Source organism: Accipiter gentilis, chromosome Z (assembly GCF_929443795.1).
Source record: "Accipiter gentilis chromosome Z, bAccGen1.1, whole genome shotgun sequence".
NCBI lineage: Eukaryota > Metazoa > Chordata > Aves > Accipitriformes > Accipitridae > Astur > Astur gentilis.
This window is the reverse complement of record NC_064919.1, coordinates 8,625,016-8,648,062: the sequence shown is the minus strand read 5'-3', so window position 1 is coordinate 8,648,062 and position 23,047 is coordinate 8,625,016. Positions and strand designations below refer to the sequence as shown.

Sequence of the window (23,047 nt, the reverse complement as noted above, 5' to 3'; positions counted from 1 at the left end):
GATTATAGTGCACAGAAGAAAAAAATCTGAAGGTGAAACTGGAATTTGCATAACATAATCTGAAGATGAGTGCATGAACAGAGTGATTAAATTATATTGAAAGAAGTAATTCACTGAAACTAGCAATGCTGGCAGGTTAACATTGTGTTTGACAGCCTGTGGTAAAAGTTCTGCATCACCATTATCTGAAGAAACTATTTGTGGAAGCAGTATATATTAATTTCAACAGATACTGGGGAAAAACATTCCTTGACAATAGCACTCACTGAAGCAGCTGCCCAATAAGATGATTAATGATTAGAAATAGTGCTGTATATTTCTAATGTGGAAAGACTGCTTCCTTCAGGAGAGACACAGATACTCACCATAGAGTGTTCCTGGTAATTTCACCACGGGGTCTGGATGTGGGCAGTTGCATCCAACCCTGATTAAAATGTTGCAAAGTTTGGCATCCTGCTACATTGGACCCTTCACCTCCCTCCTCTCCTGGAACCACAGTTCTTCCTGAACTTGGAAGAAATCATGCCTACTTTCCCACTGATTTATGTGTAATGTGTGTAGTTAGCCCCCAAACTGCTCAACGCCAAGGGTAACACACTGTGGGAAGGATGGCTTTAGAATTGCCTCTTTTAAAGATTCTTTCTGCAAGCATTTTTTTCTGGATACCAGACTAGATGAAATTTCATCTGAGCCTGGGGAAGAGTGGCTGGAAAGCTGCCTGGCAGAAAAAGACCTGGGGGTGCTGGTTGACAACCAGCTGAATATGAGCCAGCAGTGTGCCCAGGTGGCCAAGAAGGCCAACAGCATCCTGGCCTGTATCAGAAATAGTGTGGCCAGCAGGAGCAGGGAGGTGATTGTTCCTCTGTACTGGGCACTGGTGAGGCTGCACCTCGAGTTCTGTGTTCAGTTTTGGGCCCCTCACTGCAGGAAAGACATGGAGGTGCTGGAGCGTGTCCAGAGAAGGGCAACCACGTTGGTGAGGGGTCTGGAGCACGAGTCTTATGAGGAGCAGCTGAGGGAACTGGGGTTGTTTAGTCTGGAGAAGAGGAGGCTGAGGGGAGACCTGATTGCTCGCTACAACTACCTGAAGGGGGGTTGTAGTGAGGTGGGTGCTGGTCTCTTCTATCAAGTAACTAGAGATAGGATGACAGGAAATGGCCTCAAGTTGCACCAGGGGAGGATTAGATTGGATATTAGGAAAAACTTCTTCACCGAAGGAGTTGTCAGACATTTGAACAGGCTGCTCAGGGAAGTGGTTGAGTCACCATCCCTGAAGGTATTTAAATGTCATGTAGATGTGACACTGAGGGACATGATTTAGCGGTGGACTTGGCAGTGCTAGGTTAATGGTTGCACTCAATGATCTTAAAGGTTTTTTTGAACCTAAATGATTCTATGATTCTATTTTGTTAATCTTTCAACCGCCCTAGATTTATAGCCTACACGGCTAAGGGTGCCTCCAAGTACAAGTCATGGACAGGAATGATACTATGCTAGGGACTGCATAATCAGAGTTAAAAACTGTTCCTATCCCCCAAATAGAGTGGATGCAGCAGTGCTGAAAGGTTAACTGGAACTTGTTTGGTAGGATGCTTTCTGAAATATGCCTCAGAGGTGTGATGAAACCCTTGTTCCCTGCAGATCAAATCTGACCTGAAGCCTTGCCTCCCAATTCTTTTGGCACCCTTTCTTTTGGCAACATAAAACGACAGCAAAATTTCATATTGCATACTTTGCATAGTCACTTAGTGCGGGTCCAGTTTCACACTTACATACGGACAGGTGGAGCAGGTGATGTGTGGCCCAGCAAGGTTCTGGCTGTCTCCTGTTTTTTTGCAGTAGGCAAGATAGCTTGGAGTTCTGCTAGATTAGCACCACTGTCACCTTTTGCAAAAGTAGGCAGGATTGGAGGATTTGGGTTACATTTTGCATCATAGACAGCAGCAGACACATGGGTTATCCAAAAGCGGTGACATGAATGTGCAGAACCAGCTAAAGTTGTATAGTGGGCTCTTGAAATATGCATTAAAAAAGTAGGCTGTGCATATGGAATAGTCGTCATGGTGGCTCAGTTTTGTTTGGAGTTATATTAGGAGAGGATTAGGTGGGCAGAAAGAGGAGGGACTAAGGAGCAGCAGTAAAGCTGATGTAGTAGAAGGAATTTGCACTGTGAAAAGTGCAGGAAACACTGATGGCACCATCAAAGTTCACTGATGTCTGCTTGGATAGCTTCTGTAGTGGCTTGATCAGACCTTAGTCTACGATCATCTCCCCTTTGCAGTTTCTGTCCCAAAGTCCACGTGGCTTTGAGTGTTAACAAGGAGCAAAACCAATGCTAGCCAAAGACTTGTTTTGCATATTTCTGCTTCCGTATTAATGCAGGTGTGGCAATAAGTTTTTATTGGTTTTTTTTAGTGTATTTTTTAGACCTTTTCTATAAAAGTTAGAAGACCAAAAAGTAACAATGCTGACTGATCTTAGTTGTTTGCAGCGGACATTATTTCTATTTTTCCTGAGTTTTGTAAGATCCTGAAATTTATACCACTCTTGTCTGCAATTTGAATGTTCCTGAGTACCTTTTCTCTTACGTGTTTCCACCTTTTGGTTAACGAAAAGATCTGTTCAGTCACTGTAAGAACTACTGAGATTTGTTTTGCTTTCATCTTCAATATTCACCAGCTTTTCTTTAGGTTAATAATATGACATAATTTCCTTAGTATCAGGAATGGTACAATCCATTGCTTTAAATAATCGGTTTTTTAGCTGTTTCTATACTGACTGGAAGGGAGCTGACACATTAGTTTTGAATAGATTTGCTGGTACCTACCTATGTATAAATTTACACTTATATAGTCTTCTGATGTATAGGTGAATAGATCAAAAAATGGTGGCTACTGTCTATAATTTTAATGAAAAAATCAGGTATATAAATCCACTTAAGCTTACCTAGTGAATAGTAGCAGTTATTAAATAACTTCTGATTTGAGACTAAGCTAATTGATCTGTGCCCAATGGGAATTTTAATGATGTGGATGGTAACCATCTCTACCGCATGCTGACAGTCCTGGCTCCCACTTCAGTTACAAGTCAGTTCAGGATTGAAACACTAGGAGCCACCAGTATGCTAAACGCCACCATTCAACAGGTTTACACTTTGCAACTTCTTCTGGTGCTTGACCTCAAGAAGATCATATGTTTTGCTTCTGCAGATCTCTCTGCATGGGTCAGTGATGACTTGCACATCTCCGTCTTCATGAGGGGCAGTTCATCTCCATCTCTGTTGTAGTGCAAGTCTCCAGCATTGCTCAGAACATTGCCACAGGTTTTTGAAGCGGGAGTATAAACAATCCCTTTGTCCTTAAAACTGCTCTGTGTTCCTTCCATGTCTGTGCAGAAGTATTTGCTAGGAAATAGCATGGTAGATTGTAGAAGAGGAACAGAGTCAGAGGCTTCTTTTTCTGAACACTGCAAGTCCCAGTAGCTTTGACCTGATCCAGCTCAATTGCCTCAGGAAGGTCCAAGGACTCCATGTATTATTCTCCAGCATAACTGGCTTTAGCTTAGGGCCTAACTCTGCTGAGCTGTTCTGACAGCTGCTGAATCTGGAGCCTACCTGAGGTCTACTGTCACTCAAAACTAAGTCCTGAGGGAAAACCTTGAGGTAAAGCCAGACATCCAAATGGAAGGACGCTAAGCCAGTGTACAGAGAATAGTGGGTATTCCACTCCATTCTATTTCCACAAGAAAATGTTGTAAACATGATTTTCTTCAAAATCAGTCTGCAAATTTAAGTCTTGGACAGAGAGAATTGCTTGAGGACTTTTGGATTCTTTTTTGTTTCCATAAAGAACAATAAATTATAGATTTTTTGTGAAGAAAGAAGGAAACACATCCTGGCTTTCTGAGTTGTTTGGTATTTAAAAACAAGGTCAGAATGGAGTTCATAGATTTCTAGTTATATTTTGAAAAGAAAAAAGAATTTCTTTGATTTAGTTACTTCTTTGAAGTCTTGTACCTGACGATGTACAATGAGTCAGCCACTTGGAGTTAAATTCACATGTGCATCTATGCTCAGCTAAGTTCTTTTCTTACAAAACTGGAGATCTCCATTTATAGCTTCAAGAGATCAACGTTAAATACTGACAGTGTGGATCTGAGTGAACATACTGCTTAATCTCTGCAACAAGCTAATTACTGCTTAAAAATTGGTGAAAATATGAGGATCATAGAAGTTTGCTGAAGTGATCTTTAGAGGTTTTCCTTTTTCCTGTCTTGCTTTTTTAATTCTTTTTGCAGCTGAGAACTGTCTCTGTAGGCTTCTTTCTATTTTTCTTCCAGCTTACTGAAACTTCTTTTCCTTAAAGTTACTTTGATAAAGACTCCACTACTTTAATATATAATTTTCATTGTGACTTTCATTGCTGCAATTAAGTGGCTAATTGAACAGTTTGTAATGTGTATGCCTAATTGCTTCTGCAAGAGGTTAACTGTGAAAGGCATAGAAAATTAACACACAAAATGTTGTCTGCATTACCTTTTACTGAGTAAAGCCTCAGAGATTTTGTTTGCTTTGATGTTTATGGGCAATGAAGCTCCTGACGATATTTTAATATGAAAATTCCTTTGATAGTGAATCTTAGATGTCAACTACAGTGTAATATGACACAATTTTTAAAAAAATTCCATGAAACATAACCATAGAAAATATATTTGGGGTATATAGAGCTGCAATTTTGAGTTTTTGGATTGTCTTTAATAAAAATAGAGCAAAACTAATACAAACTCTCAGAATACCTCCAACAGGTTTCTCACAGAATAAATAGACATTTAATCTGCCTTTGCTATTTCTAATAATACATGGGCTTTAGAACTTCTCTTACGCAAAAAAATACTGAAGTACTGGTCATATGGAAAGGTGTTCCCAGATTTCCCTGGACTCTGCACCAAGTGAAATGGAAAGCAGCAGAGTGTAAGATCAAATCTAACAAACTAGAAAAATGTAAACTTGTCAAGTGTATCTTCAGAGTTATCAATTGTTTTTCAAAAAATGGAGTTTTAATATAATTGTATTATTATTATTATTGAAATAATGTAATCATGTGTTTTCTGTATACTTTCCCACTTTCTTGTCACCCCAGTGGTAAAAAAATAAATAGCTTATTTGAATAGTCTCTGTTGACTAGGAGAGCGTGTACAATACCGCTCTTACAAAGGAACATTTCTTGTGTTTGCCTTCTTCTCTGTGTTTAAACTATTATCCTTCCCTATTTCTTTACCACTTCTGAAATTTACCTCTTTCCCCTTTCTAAATGATATTCACATCCCCTCCGTAATCTGCTTGATTACAGGATCTCTACATTTTTGGTCTCGTCCTGTTTTTTAATGTTATTTTCTTCCATACTGAAGGGAGACCTTGATGTTAATGATGCAGGCAAATATTCTTTATCTTTCTAAAACTGAGTGCTGACCCAAGGAGGTGTCTGTATTAGTTATGATGGGCAAGGCTGTGTACTAGTGATCTTGAAGAATTTCACCAGTCTAAATAGTGGTATTTGAAAGGCTATATAGGTATCTTTCCTTTTATTACACATAACTGTTCTATAAGCTTTCGGTTTACCAAAGTTATTCATACCCTATTTGAATTTTTTCTACCTCCATTAACTTTAACATGTGTTTTTTCCACACAGGATTTACCAATTCTGAACGCATGTGTGACAAAGAGTTCATAATACGCAGAGCAGCCACGAATCGTGTCCTAAATGTCTTGCGCCACTGGGTCTCCAAGCATTCTCAGGTATTCTCCTGTTGCACTGGTCTCTCCATCTGTAATATGTCTACATTCTCCCTATTTCAGCAGTGCTGCTGTATAGTGTTGCAGAGGTCAAACAGCCTGAAAAGTCAGTGCTGTAAAGATAACATGGAAAATTAGCTTGTAAAACCACACTGTTAAGCATGTGAAGAATCCTTCATCTAGCCTTGCAAAGCTGTCCTCAAAATATCCAGTTACAACATTGCCACTGGTAAGATTGTGTGTGAGTGCTTTATTGTTGTAATGTGTGTTGAAATACACAATGAGAAGTTTGGATTAATCTTTCACATTGTCACCGTTCATGCTACAGGCAGCTTGGTTCAGTTACTTTGACTGTGTTAAAATACTTGTGTTTGCATAGAGATATTTATTTATTTGTTGTAAATCACATAAGGAAAGAGTCACCATTCCTTCATCTTGGTCCCTCTACAACCATGACAGGATTGTGGGTCTGATATGTAGTCATAAAACTGTGCTGGCAGAGGAGGGAAAAAAAGAAATCTGAGTAGCTGGTAGAATTTCCTAGATAGAAATATCCTTTAAGTTGCCAGGTGAGACAAATGTTGGAAGGTTTTGGCATGCATATAGAAGACTACCAGGAAAATTATTAAAAGAAACAAAGGAGGGAAGGACAGAAAGAGGGATTGAGAGAAAGAGGGAAGGAAGGAAAGAAGGAAGAAAGGAGGGAAAGAGAAGGAGTGAGAGTGCTTCGAAAGCAAATGAAAGGGTTTTATACACCTTGGATAGATGGTACTTCATGGCAGTTATAGACTGCTTTGTCACTATGTGCTAATAATCAAGAACACTTGATCTAAAAAGGGTTTCTTGCACAGCTAACTGCAGCAATGTCAAACTGTCCTATGTCAAACTCAATTCCCTTTTTTCCATGTAGTGGGTTTAATTTTCATAGAGGTTAAGTTTGCTAGAGAATGAAGTCAGTAAGAAATGTGTAAGTGGGAAAATTGGTTGTGTTTGAAAAGCTGAACAGCCCAGAGGAGATTAATAAAATCTCTCTTGGTATCATGGGAATGATGAAACATTTTGAGTTATTGGAAACAACCCATGTACACCAAGTTTTCTTTGACTACTTGTTAAATGAAAATCATTGCATGGCAAAATCTTGAGCTGTAACGGGAACAGCAGAAGTCTGTTACTATTGTTCTCTGTTACAGTAGTGTACTTGCTTACTGTGTCCCTGCCACACTCCATATTAACTAACTGCTGTGAGTTGAGTTTACCTTCTATACTAATTAAAAGATGGTTAATTAATGTGATTGTGAAAATGTTAGGAGTCATCAGACTTTTGTCTACATTAAGCAACGGTCTATAACTAGTTAGACTGAAGTTTATGTTTCAGAACTGATTCTGAGTTGTGATGATTCTCTATCATAAACACAAAGTAACTGTGAAGAGCTCAAGCATACTCTGTCATTGTAGCAATTTACCAAAAATATACTTCTCTCCTTAAAAAATACAAGTGTTCTCTGTTTCCATTTCAAAAGTACCCATGATATGCGAAAATGTAATATTGTCCTGAACACTTTTGCACCTACTTTTGCACAATGTTTACAGTTAGTATTCTTTGAAAAATATTAAGAGGACAAAGATAATGAGTAATAGTTCAACATGGTGCATTTTTGAAGTGGAAGCTATTACCTGGTCTCCACTGCCTTTTATTTTTTCCATGGCAAGGGTGGCAGCTTTTAATTCTCTAGCTCTCTTAATCCAGTATTCCAACATAGCAAATATTTTAAAATGCAAGGGCTTTGGCACAGAAAGTAACGAACGCTACGGCAACAGAGCATGTAATCAGCTTTTTGTGTTGTTTACTTGTGAGACTAGGGAGGCAGAAAGGACAGAAGACCTAAGCTAACCAGAAATGACTGACTAGTTTCTGCCAAAAAAAAAAAAAAAAGGAACAGGAATTGAGGAAGACAAGTGAAGAATTACTATCTGGCCAAATAGTATGAAATGTTGGCAGTAAAGATGTATCTCTCCTGGGAAAGCAGTAGCTCAGAGCCTCGTTTTACAATAACAACACAAACTGCAAGCCAGAGAATCCTTAGCCACCAGTGTCTGGTGAAGAAATGCTTATTAGATTTCCAAAATGATAAAACAATATAAGCATTAAAATTCTATGGGATCATCAGACCTGCCAAAAACTTTTATTACATTGTAAGGTATTTGCATCATTCTCTGGCCACTTAGTACATTTGAGACATCCTTCACCTTCATCATCAGCCAAGGGCAGGTTTTGTTCTCTTAAAAAAAAAAAAAAGTTAACAAAATAAGTTGATATTTGCAAAGATAAATGTGAAATTCAGTATACTTTGCTTGTACTGTTTTCTCTCCATTTGGCTTTGAATTTGCTTTTGCTGCAAAAACTCCCAGCACCAAATAGGCAATTTTCGTCCTCTGTGGGAGAAGCTTCTCCCACTGTCTGGTGTCTACTGGTGTTCTCCTTCTGATGTGCCTGAGATCCTTGTGGTCATTGCTAACCTGCACCACTATAAAAGGTGACCTACTACGCACATTTTTTCTGCCAGAATGCCATTTCCTTATTACTAGATGCAAAGAGAAGTAAAGACATTAGATGGGTAAACTGTGGGGCTTTCTTTAGTTCCCTTTTTAGGGTGCTAGATGCTAATACAGACATGCTTAGTGTTGCAGCATGTGAATAACTTTTGCAGCATAACTAACTCTGTCTTGGTGCTCTCTGATCCACCAGTGACAGTCAATTCTCTGCAAGTTATTTGTCTGCCTAAATTATTGTGCTGATTTATTTCACTCTAGTGCCCAGAGCACGTGAGGTGCTGCGCAGCCCTATGAGAGTGTGCTGTGTTCAGAAATGTGTGCAACATAAAGATACTAATGTACAACCATCTGTTAAAAATGCTTTTACGTATATCATCCCACTTAGTTATTCCCTACACTCCCTCCCTCCCTCTGGATCCCTTTGGGTTGCTTCAGTGTGCTGCTCTCAAGTGTATCGCAGCATGGGTCATGGTTAGTGCATGAACCGAGGGACGGACAAATTATCCAAACAAACGGTTCAGAGCCTTGTGTTTCCTCACTTTTCTCTAGCAAATCCTTGGCCAGGGTCTTTCCTCTGCTGGGCTACAGAATGAATTAGCTTCCTACAGTATCTTGCAACTGTGTCAAAATCACAGTTGTGGATGGTTTAGGGTTGTTTCTTAAAGCATGTGTTTTTTATAATTTATCTGAGTGTAGACAGTATTTAATATGTAAACTTATCTGTGTCGAGAAAACAGAATCATTAAAATTAACAATTCAGCCTATTCAGTGAGGATGTGCTTTCATAAAGCAGTTTTGTTATCTTGAAATCATACTAAACAATGCTTAGAAAAAGGATTCATTGTTTTTAAAACTTGGGTCATACACTGTAGGAGCCTCACTTAAATTCCAAGTAAATATATAGCCGTAATGCCAGATCTGCAGCCCTTTCAGGAGGGCAGAATGAACTAATTAATGTCTCCAGGATCTCCCAAGGCACAGATAAAAATTTGGAAAAAAACATCCTCACATAATGTGACACATACTTTTTGTTTTTACCACACTGAGCAAGAGGAATCATACCTGTATTGCTCATCAGCCAAAACCAGCACACCATGAAAGATGGCTCATTTAGGTTTATCCAGGTTTATTTACATTTTTGTTCTGTTCATTCCCTATCCCTCATCTTTTTTCCCCTACTCTTCTGTCTCTTTTTCATTCAGCCACCTACAAGCCAACAAAGCTTTCTTTTTGCCCAAAATAACAGCAGAATGTTCATGTTTACATTTCATTTTTAAAATGTAATTGAGAGGAACAGCGTAGGATTGTCCCGTTGTAAACAATGAAAACACAAATGACAAGGCAGACAGTCATTGTGAAGACAAGAGTGTTGATGGGAACAGAGAGGGCTCACAAGGATAAAACTCCCACTGAATCCTGCAGAGGTGGAAAAATAGGAAGGGAAAAGGAGGCCAAGAGGAGAAACTCTTGGTATGATTTTCTTTATCCTAGTGAGGTCTTGCCTCATTTTCTTTAACAATACTTCTCTGTCTTTTATCTAAACACTTCATGTTACAAAATCAAGCCTATTCTGCTTCTGTGGCAAGCAGATTGAAATGGAACTTGTCCAAGAAGAAAGCTTTGCATCTGTTGATGAAGAAAGAGAGGCTGGCTTCTCCAGACTTCCCAGTTCTGAATGACAGCTGGGTGCTTGTTCCTGTTGGCTTCTTTGAAGATCTCAGCTGCAATGAATTGGCAAATCTTAACTCTCTTACAAATTAGGTGGCTGCCAGACAGTGTCAGTGAGTTATGAAGTTACCACAAGACCTGGGGAGCAGACCATGGCTTGAATTTTGAGAGTATAGGTCGTGATTGCGTGCCTGATGTCAGTCTTGCTCCAGCTGTGAAATAATCTACTCCAAGTCATTTTCTCACTCATACTGAAAAAGCTGTGTTGTGTTTTCAACAGAAGGTTTTGCAGATGTAGTCACTGATAGCACTTAGGGATTATGGAGGACACCTGAATATAGAGAATTGTCCAAGCAAAGATGATTTCAGTTAGTTAAAAATAGTTTTAGTGCACATGAATCGGCCAATTCAATTTTTTTACATTGCAATAAAAAATAAGATAAAAATTCCTTTATATGAGCCCCACTTGGCTCATGTTTAAAGGCATAAAGTAAGGAATATGATGCCTGGCAAAGTTATGGCAAGTTTATTGTAGAAATATGAACAAATTACACTTACTCCATACTTCTTGTATGATATCAAGATGTGCTGTATTTTAACTACACTTCAAATAAACCCCTAGGATCTGTGGCCTCTGCCTTCAACCACCAAAGAAATTTCTGGGGTTCTTTCTGGAATAAATAAACATCCTGATAACAAATTGTGAACTGAAGAAACAGAGAGGCTGCCCAAGAGAGAGGCAGAGCTAGGGAACCTTGAGTGAGCCTTCCAGCATGCCGTTGGTCACTTAGTGAAGAAATCCAGTTTGCATAAACTTTGGCCCTTTGCAGAATACAGTTATGTCTTGAATAGTAATGCACTTAATTGCTGCTATGCTCTGTCCAAACATCGCAGAAGCCTAAATGCTTGCTGTACCATGACCCTTCAGGGAATGTGAGTCACCCCCAGAACAGTAGCCAAGCTTGCAGTCAGTCAAACTAATTAGTGGTACTCTGCACCCACTTTTGTTGGAGCCTGACAGGTCCTTCTTCACTGAGGTCTTTCTGCAAAGCTCTTGAATGTACTACATCCCAGGACTTAGAGGCAGGAATGTCACATTTCTTATCTGTCCTGACCGCTTTAATCTGACAATACATAATGGCTAGATTCTTCTTCCAAGGTTTCTTTGTACTACAGGGGTTACACAGTGCTTAGATAAGGAGAGGTTTGTATTGTATGTGCTGAGAATTACTCAGACATGCTATTAACATAGCTTGTACTTTTAACCTGATTGTATTCCATCAGGAGTGACAAGCTAATGCTGATAGTGTAGAATCAGGACTGGCACTCTTCCCACAAACGATGACTGTCTCTTTGCACTTGAAACTAAGTAGAAGATAAAGCTGTTGTCCTTTGCTTGCTTCTTAAAGTAAGCCAGAATTCACTTCAAGTTCAGGGATGAATTTTCCTGATAGCCAGTTATAATATCTTTTATCTCTGCCTTCCACATGCAGAAATGTTTTGTTGCAGGTGAAACATTTCCCTCAGCACAATTGTATATTATAGTTGAAGTGTGTGCTTTTATACTGGAAAATTAAATATTGTTGTAGAGGACTGCAACACTGGAGTAAGTTCAATTAACTCTGATACAGTGTGATCTGCTGTGTACAAGATTAAGAGTCAGTCCACTGATGCCACTGAAATAATTATCTGTTTACACTTTGGCATGAGAGCAGATATATTAAAATTGTAGGGCAAAACCCATCTATTTAAACATATTCCAAAATTCCTTGTAAACAATCTTTCAATAGATCTCTCTCCCTCCCTGCCCCTCCCTCCCTCCCTCCCTCCTTTCCTTCCTTCCTTCCTTCCTTCCTTCCTTCCTTCCTTCCTTCCTTCCTTCCTTCCTTCCTTCCTTCCTTCCTTCCTTCCTTCTTTTGTTTTCTGTAGTCCTTATCACTGATGTACTCAAATATAAATTAGGTTCTCAGGTTTTAGCTCCCTTTTATTTGTCTGGGTTATTCAATGTTTCTTCACATTGTTTAAATGAAGAATGTTTCCTCTCACTTAGGAAGATTTATAGAAAGAGAGGAGGAAAAGATTTTGGGGTTTCACTGAGCCCATGTCAAAACTTGAAAATTATCTTCACTGTATAAACCACTGATAGTAAATCAACATATTTCTAGTTGTACCTCACCAGCATAGCTAAATTTTCCTTTTCTTGCTTTCCACTGCCTCTGCTGCAGTCTCCTTTCTTCTGGCCCGTGATTCCAAATCCATCATCTCCCCCCCCTTACCCCCGCCCCCTTTTTTTTTTTTAAAATCAGCTGGAATAGGTTGCTTCTGAAGCACTTCTCATACTGCAGCACAGTTTTCCTAGCTCCTCCTGGCAAGGGAATGTGCTTGCACTTTATAGAGAGAATGTTGCTGCCTAATCCTGTGCATGGCAGAGATCAACAGGCTGGTTATGAGTCTACTTAAAATGTAATGATGCTGATGTTAGTGCTCTGTAGTTATAAAGGAGGCTTTTGCTTTCATAGTGCAGGTGAGTGACAGCAAAATTAATACACTTCTCTATTGCTGCAGTCTTCTGCTGCTAGAAACTTCATTAAGGGGTGCTGAACATGGTGCACGGTGCTTTTGATGGGTTGGGAACTTCATACATCCTATTCTTACCCTAGGTGACTCCAGGGCAGACCTCCTACTTAACTCATCAGATGTCATTTTTTCTGTATCTGCACATTTCATAAGTGGCTTTGCTGTATAAATATTGATTAAATGGGGAAGAAATATCTTTTCCCATTAGTGACAGTAATGGACTTAAAATTTTAAATTTTGCTTGGAAATCTTAGTTAATTTCTCTGCTTAAGTCAAATAAAAATCTGAATATGACCCACAAATCTTCAGGCTACTATGGACTCTAAAATATACTAGAGGTATGTGCCCTTTCATGAAGGATTAGACCACTGTCACATTGAAATGTGCCTGCTGGAAAATTGAGCAGTTCTTGTCTGACCAACTGTATTCCTCCTGTGACGTGTAAATTTCAACTAAAAGTCTCTTTGAACATTGGGGTAGTCTAACACATGCAGCAATTTAAATGTAAGCCAGTATAGTGGGTTTACTCAGGCTTGCCAGGCTTCACTGCTGAGGATGGTGGCAGGGTCTCGTTGCCAGTCCTTCCAATGGCTGGAAGAAATAGTGAAACATATTAACAGGTGATACAACAGACAGAAATGTTACAAAAGTGGTCTAAAATTGTATCTAGAGATGTGATATACATGTATATAATATATCTAGAACTATATATAGCTACATATAGATCCATGTGTGCCTATACTATAAATAGATATAATATACATACATAATATATTAATATATAAACATATATAACACCCATAATACAGATATATATAATCTGCATGTATTTGTAGTTATTTATAAATTATATTTGGAATCGGTTGCTAAATATTTTGGTGTTTGTATAATTCTCATGTTAACCTTTCTAGAGTTAAGTATATGTACATGTCTAAGTGCAATGATTTCCCTAGGTTCTTTTGTATATTGCTCATCACACTATAATCTCAGTACCCCCTAGATCATGAACTTCAACAGAAAAAGAGATTAGCACTCCAGTTTTCTTCTCAATCCCAATTTTTTTCATTTTTTTTTCCTCCCCACATTATAAGAAGCAGCTGGCACATTGCTGTAAAAAAAAAAAAAAAAAAAGAGCGCCTCCAGGCACAATAAAGAGATTTGGGGCAGTAAGACAACAGCTGCAGAAATTGCATGGACATAGGGCCAGGTCTGCCCTGTGGGAAGGCTGTGCTGAGAAGCATCCCTGCAGTGGTCAGGGTGCCGTGGAGGTGTGACAGCAGACGGGACTGAAGGAGTCGCACAAACCAGTGCATCCTCTGTCTATAATCCCTAATCAGTCCCTGTCATCCACAATAGTTTGGGCTGGCTATGCTGATAAAGACTTCTTGTTTCTCTGAGGTTAGAGAACTGGATTTTTCTGCTATGAAGTTTCTTCCAAAGCCACTGTAATTGAAGTGGAAGATAGCCCTAACCCTAGGAACTAAGTACTTATATAGCTTGCCAACAATATGACTTTGCCCAGCAATTCCAGGATTACTATCTTGTGGAGATTACTTAGCAAATGTGTTTTGCTGTTAATGTACAATGTATTAATTCTCATTACTTATAAGAATTAGCTTGTAAGCCTGCAAAAACTGGAAATGCTTTGGTTTTGCTGAGTCTGATATTCACTGGTAAGGCTTCCCCATCCTATTCACAAATGAAATAATAACTTTTGAAAATATGGACTTTCTTGGTCATACATCTAGTTGCAAGACTTCTTGAGAAAAAATACAGCGTAATTAAATAATTAACCAATTATGGTTTAAAAAACATATTAGGAGATAAGATACTGATCATGTTGTTGTGATCTGCCCATTTACAGTGGCAGGTGGAGAATTTTACCCAAAATGCTAAATGGGGATGTTAGATTTGTCAGCTTTTGGATACCTTTTCTGTTAATTTATATTTTTGTAGCACAACTAGCAAAGATGCCCAACTTCTTTTATACAGTGTCCACCATCAAACTATAGGACAGGCAGTACTAATATTAATCACATTGGTTGTTTAAGCTTGTGCAGACTCAAGGTTTCTCCTTTAGCTAAATTTTGATAGTTTCCTATTCCAATTGTTGGGGTTTTTTAAATCACTGGTGCAAACAGTGCTCTCCTGTAGTTTAGTTACGTTCCTTGTGCTTTCACTAATTAGTCCCATTTCCATACCCTAAATAAAGAAATCAAAATCTCTGTCTTCTTTTGCAAACAGGCTAAAACAGTTCCTAAAGGAGGCATTTTGGACAATGGCTATAGAAAATTTATTTTATGAAATAAACACAATGCAGTACCCAGAACTATTTTTTGTTTGGCTTTGAGGTATATGTCTGATACCCCATCCAAAGCCTAATACTGTGTGGCTTCCTGTTCTCCAACATCCTCTAATACCGACAAACGTCACAAAAACCTAAGAGACAGATACTAATTGGTTTCAAAATACGAATTAGCTGTGGCCAAGGTGATAAGACTTTTGAAGAATGAAAAGGGAATGCTTGGAGCAGGAGGGAAATGCCCAGGGCATTGCTGGCAGACAACAACAGTGTGTTTCTGAGCACTGACATTTTGAACAACAAGCTTTCTCAAAAAGTGCTGTAAGCATGGCTGTGACACCACCTTCTTTAATGAACATTCATTTTCCTCCTCGGCTTAAGTATTTCATCCCCTTTCTGAATTAAGCATCACTTTCCTTTCTGACTTTGGGTGTGCTCTGATGCTCCTGCATCCCCTCAAGTGAAACCCATGGTGTGAAAATGTGTGTTTTCACCACGAGTGGTTCTCCCCAGAGGCACCCATCTCCAGAAATCCCGTCAATTTAGGAGCCTTTCGCAACAGAAGGGGTTGTAGCTGGTTGTTTGGGAAAATGAAATGCATGGCTCTTGCACAGAGGTGCCAAATATTTCTCATTTTCAGTAACTTTGTGGCTTCTGTTCCCATGGAAACAAGCAGGGGCTTGCCACAAACATGGTCCTGCTTACAAGTAACTGTGGGTTATCAAGGAAGATCTACGATGCACTGAAGGTTTCAGATTTAGTTTTCGTATCAAAATGCTAGCTTTGAGCTAAATACAAGCATTTTTGGAGTCTACTCCAAGACTTGCCTGTAAGCTCTGACCTTAAAGCTCATACATTTTTCTATTCTTTGGTTTTCTCCAATATCAGAGATAAACAGAACTGGTTGTTGTGTGTTCCTGTTCTTGAATTGCAGTCCTGTGTCAGATATCAGTCTGCTTCAGAAGTAATTAAAATGCTGAAGCTCTTAGGTGCAGTGCCAGAGAGCACTAGTCTGATTTATTGAGCTTATTAGGTTGACTACTCCACTACGTGGAACAAAAAGCAGACCTTTCTGAAAGAGTGAGTATGAGATAAGAAATACCAGAGTAGGAGGCAGATAAACAGAGAAACTCAAGAAAACATTGAAAACAAACCCCAGTGTCCAGCCTTGCTAGGCAGTGGTCTCAGTATTGCGATTAAACTTTTTTTCCCGCTTCTATGGTCATCACAGGAGAAGAGGGAGTCAGGCATTTTGTGGGTATTGCTGAGATGCGGTTCTCACTTCAGAAGAGAAATGTTAAGTAAGTGATTTGCCCATTTCCACACAGGAGATAAAGGTCAGAAAAGGAGATAGATTACAGCCTTTTGGGGCTCCTGCTTTTATGGCCTGTTCACTACAACAGCTTTTCAAGTTTCTCTAAATATTTGCAAACCTAATGGCAAAAAAAAAGAAAAAAAGGCAAAACTCACAAAAGTATATGCTTTCAGTTATTTGATCAACATTGTTAAGACAAAAGGAAGTGTTTTCCTTTGTAGGATTTTGAGCTGAACAATGAGCTGAAAATGAACGTGTTAAATTTGCTGGAAGAAGTTTTGAGAGACCCTGACCTTCTGCCACAAGAAAGGAAAGCTACTGCAAATATACTGAGGTAAGTAAGTACACTTCTAATAATTTAGTATGTTAACTATAGCATGTGAAATAGTAAGAGGATCATGTATCGTAGAATTCACAGGGTTTGGTTTTTCTCCAGAGTATTTAATTTTGAAGTATTATGTAGTGTTTTATTAGTTATAGAACAGAGTGTGTTTCTAAGTTTCATTCATAAAAATACCTGTATTAGAAAATTTTGCAGCAGAACAGCTGGCAGCCATGGGTTCAGTCTTTATGGAGCTGGGAAAAATGCTGACCACTAAAGCAACAAGACCACTCAGTTTGATACCTTGAGTCTCGGTAATGAGCCATCCATTCTGCTAAGCTCGTAAGAGGCTGATGATAGCCTAACGTGTCATGCCATCCTAAAAAGAGCATGCTTGTACCTCCCTTTGTGTTGACACTGTGTCCAAAGTTCTTTCGGTAGCTTACAGAGAGGAATTCTTTCTTAATTAGTGCCAAGAAATAAAAGACATTTAAGCTTCTGCATAACCAGAACTGTTTAAATTAGGCTTATAACACCTTGTTTTGTTACTTAGGGTTGGTATTACAGAGTTGAGTGTCTAGACATGCCAAAAAGACAAATCTTTATAAGTATTTATCAGTGAAAATAATTCCATCTACTAAGTGTGCATATTTTATAACCACTGATTTTCATGTAAATTGTTCTACATTACTAAGGAGCAGCAAATATTTAATTAGGCAGTGGTTAAAATAAGATAGAATGAAAAAACAGATAAATATATGATGTGCTTTGTTAGTATTTTTGTAAGTATTCTACAGGAAAGCCAGTAAGGGTGCAATAAATGCAGTGTGTCTGAATTTTCTAAGACCACTTGACAGGTTTCCCCATCAGATACTTAGGTGAAAAAGAACGAGGGGAAAGTTGTTCACTTTGGGGGGGGGGGGGGGACTCAAACAAAGGATAAGAAACAAAGGTGAGTTCTTAATAAAAGCACTTCACGTCAATGGGATCCTACTTAATTTTTACATAAATAAAAATAAACCTCCTTCCTAATAATACTGCACGTGCTGTTACTTCAAGTAAAAATAGTAAGTTTGTTTCATGTATTTCCTTGGAAGAAACAGCAAGCAAGGAGAGCAAAAAGGATTAGGATAATTGTTTTTAATAATATGTGTGACAGCAATGGTTCTGTCAGATTGCTCACACCGGGAAAAATTACCTTAAAACCTTCGGCTTCTTAAGAAAATATGAGAAAATAAACCTGGATTGCCCTTTCCTGGAAGAGTAATGCAATAGATTTATAGGCGTTTAACATACAAGTTTGTTAGCAATTTCCTGTATACAGTTTCCAATTAGCCAATTTCCATTAGCTGTTGCATCCAAAAATGGGACCTTGGTAATTATGTGTAAACTGAGTTGCCCCCATTTGCATCCTTTTACTGCTATTCTATGAAATGGTAGGTAATTGTTTGCCCTCTTTTCCCTTCTAGCACTTATTACTGTAGTATTTGAGCACACTGTATATACTAGTGAATACAGTTAATCAGATATTTTCATTAAACATTTTCCAGAATTTTTAAAAAAATCAGACTGAATTTTTGACCATTCTGTGAATTTTTACACTGTATTTTGTTGGGAAAAAAAGGGAAAAAAGTTAAATTCTGTAAGAATGAAAATTCTGCAAGAAGTGAAAATTCTGCAGAAGTTAAATTTTTAAGAACTGACAAATGGGGAAAAGAAAAAGCAAAAGGAAGGAGTAGTGAAATAAAACAATACTTGAAAATAAAATTTTAGTAAAAATGTAAATATAAATGCACAGAAATGGAACTAAAACTTAATCAAAATTAACTAATTTGAAATATTTTGTAGAAACAGATTGCATTTTTAAAAACCTGTCTTTCATAGTCATTATCCTGACAGTATTTCTGGAGAGGATTATGGCACTTTACTTTACAAGCAGGCAAGTAAAGCATGAATAAAATGACCTGTCCAAGTTCTCAGTGGGAGTTTCTGTTGGAAACAGGTAGAGAATGAGGATTTCCTGAGATATGGTCCTCAGCCAAGCCATCTTTCATCAGGGTTTGCAGCTGTATACCCTAATCCTGCCAGATTTTTCAAACAACGCAGTCTGATTGTAGATTTGGTCATAGAGAGTCATAAGTACTTGGTTACATCCCACAAACAAGCACTGGAAAAAGAGCCATTGGTGGCTCAGTGTGCAGAACTAGCCTTTTGACTGAATGCTGCATGGATGTCCTACTTTTCTTCAAAATGAGGCATGAAATTTAAGCCTTGTTTAACATTGGTTATCAGAAATTTCTTACTGCTTTTCAAGACTGGCCATGCTGTTAGCATATATGCATGCTGGACAATTTGAGTGTGGACTATTTCAATACTATTTCAATTTCAATTAAATTTCAATACAGTTTCAAAACTATTTCAACACTGAGCCAATAAGCATCAGTGACACAGTATTGCTGTCCCAAGGGTTTAAAAAACTACTATGTTCCATTTTCAGTAGCAATCATATTTCATTAGCAGCTGAATTACTCCTATGTCTTATCCGTTTGTTTATTACATACACAAACTGCCCATAAATTTTCAAATAAGAGTTGTGGCATAAATAAACTTTCAGATGGAAGCTGTTGCATAAATACAACTTTCATAATTTAAACTGTTGTTAAGATGCAGTCAGCAGGATATCAGGACATTGTCTCCAAGTTAAAAATGTTGTCGCATAAAACAAACTGTCCCAAAGTCTTATGCTGAGTGAAACTGCTGAGCAAAACTGTAATCTGAAGTGCTTGGGCTCATTCTCCAGCCACACAGGAGGCAGTTATTTGCCAGGCATGTAAAATTTGTTAACAGTCAGCTAGTAAGGAGAAATTAATTTCCCAGGAATGGGAACTGCTTTAGTAACCTTATGAGAAAGAGTGTATTGGAGCAATTCTGATTTTGGACAAAAAATCATTCAGCTGGGGTGAAATACACAAAGGTGTTGTACATCTCACCCTTTCACTGAAAGGAGGAGCTTATGTTCCTAAATCACCTTAGGAAGATGGGTTGTCTGGTAATTAAGAGTGGGTTCCAAGCTTTAAAAAAGCACTGTAGTTACTCCTGGACATACACACTCTCAGCAAGGCTATATAGTTAACTGATAAGAGGAAATAACAGGATTTAAGGACTAATTTGCAGTTGAATGTAGTTGTTTGTGTGTAACTGTATACTTGTGGTAGTGACACAGGGGTGCATGTTCCTTTACTCTTCCACAAGCCTTCATTTTTACTGCACATTATTAGAATAGGAATATTTATAAGCTTTAAAAAAACTTCATCAACTTGCTAGTCCTGAGCAGTGACCTGCTGTCCTGTGGACATTGTGAACACACACTTCTGGCTGCCTCAGGAACCATCTCAGCTACTGGGGCATCAAGCAGGAGTCCCTCTGGCCCTCCAACTTCTCAGATTTTTAGTGGATTGAGAGGTGGAACTAACTCCAGACTGCTCTTTGAAAACTTAACTTTTTAATAATCAAAAATATAAACCCAAGGAATAGTTTCTATCAGGAGGGTTTAGCTTTTCTGGCAGGTTGAGAAGGTCCTTGCTCAATTCTGGAAGCAGAAGAGAGAGAAGCAGAAGAGACAATATCCGTGTGCCTGCATCCTGTCTGACAATACAATTGTATGATCCCAGTTGGCAACCAGGTTTCTAGTGCCAGAAGAACAAAGGTTTTTTTATATTTGCACCAAAAACAAATATACTGCTTCTGGTGCAAAAAGAGGACATGGTGAAACGGAAATGGTTCTTTCGCTGACATTCTTGCCTGATGCCTCCCATGGTGCCATATCTGGTTGTGGAAGTAGGTCAAAGCAAACATTGAACATGCTCTTCCCTAAGCTGAGAGAGTTCTATTACTTGTCTCTGAAGATTACTATTTATTGTACTAGAGACAACCACAACTATGTTCCTCTTGACCAAGAACTGCTAATCTTTAAGCAAATGCTCCCATACTGCACCAAGACATTGTGAAGAGGCACCAGGTTCTACACCAGTGTATCTTTCATATCATTGTTTTCTTTTTTTCTGCATCAGGTTACATATTTTCTATCATTTGCCAACATGGCAGATTACAGTCAATGTTCTGAATGTTAAGAGAAGGCCTGTAATGGAATAAAATTATTTCTTGAGTTCCTTGAACCACCCATAGGTTATAATGACAGGGTGAGGGGAAAGGGATTTGTTCTCCGCAGTGACTTACAAAATATTCTTTGGTGGGACCCACTGTGCCTAACTAAAGCACGTAACCATGAAACAAACTGTAGACAGCTAATGAAGCACTCCTTCCAATGTAACTGCCTATCACAAAGGAGATTCTGTCCACCAAAACTGGCTAAAGTTAGGCACCCTGACTGTTCCTCTAGAGGTCATAGAAGACACCTTCCTTTCTCAGACAATTACAGAACAGAGGCAGTGACTTGCAGAGGATGTGAATCCCACCCTGGATGTCCTAAAGGTATCTAGAGTCTTTCTTGTAGAAATGTGTAGTTGCTCCCAGGTATTGTGTTCCTCTTTTGGTTCATGTACCAATGTCTGGTTTGGAGAAATGCTCCTCAGTCAATCACCACCACATACCCACCTCCTTGGAAAGATGTTATCTTTCTGGTTTTCTTCTAGATGGAGGGCTTTCATCTAATACTACTTAGAGGAGGAATATAAATTACTCCCCTAGAACTGAAGGGCTTTTTTACTGCTATTAGAAATGAATTTGTTTGAAGATTTTTGACAGCATATGTTTTATGTGAAAGCATAGATTTGTCATAACTGGAAGTTTTGATGAAACTTTGATTCAAAAGGCTTCTGTAGGACAGGATGAAAATGGGAAGCAGGGGTGAGTCAGTTGACATACCCCTCATGAAAATAGTCATTCACCCAATTGCTAGGTGAGTGTCATAAAATAGGGTTTTTAGTTGTTCTGAAGAGGTGCTTGCTGTAGGCGTTTATAGCTAAAAGGCCTTGGCATATCAAAATTTGTATTCTGTCAGAATTCTGGTTTGCCAGTCAGCTCTCACTGTAGGTCTTGGCTTACCCACATTTCAGTTTTCGTAGTCTACTCTCAACTCTGAAAAGCAGAGGAATTCAGGGTGAGGTTAGGAAAAGCATCTCTTATCATAAATTCAATGTTCAAACACTTGTGAAAGAAAGTTCATGCTTTCTGAGCCTACATACGGGTATATTCCATGGACGGTCTTCTTGAAGGATATTGGGTATGAATATCTCTTTTTACAAACAGACCCAGCCTTTGAGTGTATGTGTGCATATGTGCATATAAATTTCTTGGAAAATCAGTCCCTTTGTTTGCAAAGATTAGAAGAGGAGGAAAGGTTGGTTTGTATTCCGAAGATATTATGGTCAGCTCTGGGAAAGACTCTGTACAGTATATGAATGGCAAGGAAAGTGTTTATGAGAGATACTGAGCTGCTTCATGCTTTCTTGAGTCATCAGACAGAACAGCTGGTATTTCTTGCATGATGAGATTTTTGTTGAATGGACTGACAGGGTTTCTCTGCAGGGTAAAAAATCTTCTTTTTATTCCATATCTGTTCTGAAAGCTAGGCAAACCTACTGAAGTATGTTTTGCTTGACATTTTATCAGCCTTATTTACTAACCCCTGAAATCTAGGTAAAATTTAGTTGATGGTGAAGGAGGAAGGTACAAGTTGCAGACTGAACAACAGTAAATAACTTTGATAAATAGGCCTAACTGGAGAAAAAAAAGGGTGGTTCAAGAAACAGTTCCTCTTTCTTCTTCCTCAGTATAAATGTAAATGAAATCCAGGGATATGTAGAGGTCAAAATTTGATGAATGACTAATTCCTGCCCTGTATGATTTCACCAGACAATACATTTCAGGCTCTGTGACTTACACCAGCTTTTAAAATATTTTTAAAATATTTTATGTGCCATAAAGGAATGAGGAGAGAGATGTTAATATTTTCCTCTAGAAAATTATTTTCATATTTGGACTGGTCAGGCATGAAGAATGGTTTAAGTGAGAAACAGGTCTAGTCTTAGCTGCTGACTCTTTAAGAATTAGAAAGTTATTTCTTATATATTTACTTCCTTCATTTGTAAGTATAACAATGGAGGTATCACCCCACTCAGTCCTCACTGAAAGGGATACTGTTAAACAGTCTGGCAGAATCTCTCCTTAGCTTTGCTTTCTCTGATAACTCTTTTCACATGGACCTGTGCTTCTTACCCAGCTTCTAGGAGGCTCTCCAAGGAGTGCAATGGGAACTGCCCAAGCAGAATGGATCAGCTCAACATATCCTCCTAGACCTCTGTTGAAACTAGGTATCCCAAAGCTGACAACAGTGCGGACTGAAGTGGAAGCTACTATTGATGCTATCAAAAAGTAGCTTTATCCAGTCTAGAGATGTGTTGTTCTCTGCAGATTTAAACATAGAGCATTTATGGATAAAAGGAGAATTTTTTTTGTGAGACCACTGTGGTAGAGAAAAAGCACCAGTCATCTCTTTAG

General features: G+C 38.6%; 1 protein-coding gene across 2 annotated transcripts in view; it reads left to right on the top strand.

Moving 5' to 3' along the window:
* Positions 1-23,047, top strand: part of RASGRF2 (Ras protein specific guanine nucleotide releasing factor 2) — a 133,409-nt gene that overhangs the window by 95,655 nt on the left and 14,707 nt on the right. For both annotated transcript variants that reach the window (XM_049796408.1, XM_049796407.1), the window contains exons 18-19: positions 5,688-5,794; positions 16,428-16,540. In XM_049796408.1, the coding sequence (XP_049652365.1) occupies positions 5,688-5,794; positions 16,428-16,540 (220 nt within the window). The remainder of the gene's footprint in view (positions 1-5,687; positions 5,795-16,427; positions 16,541-23,047) is intronic.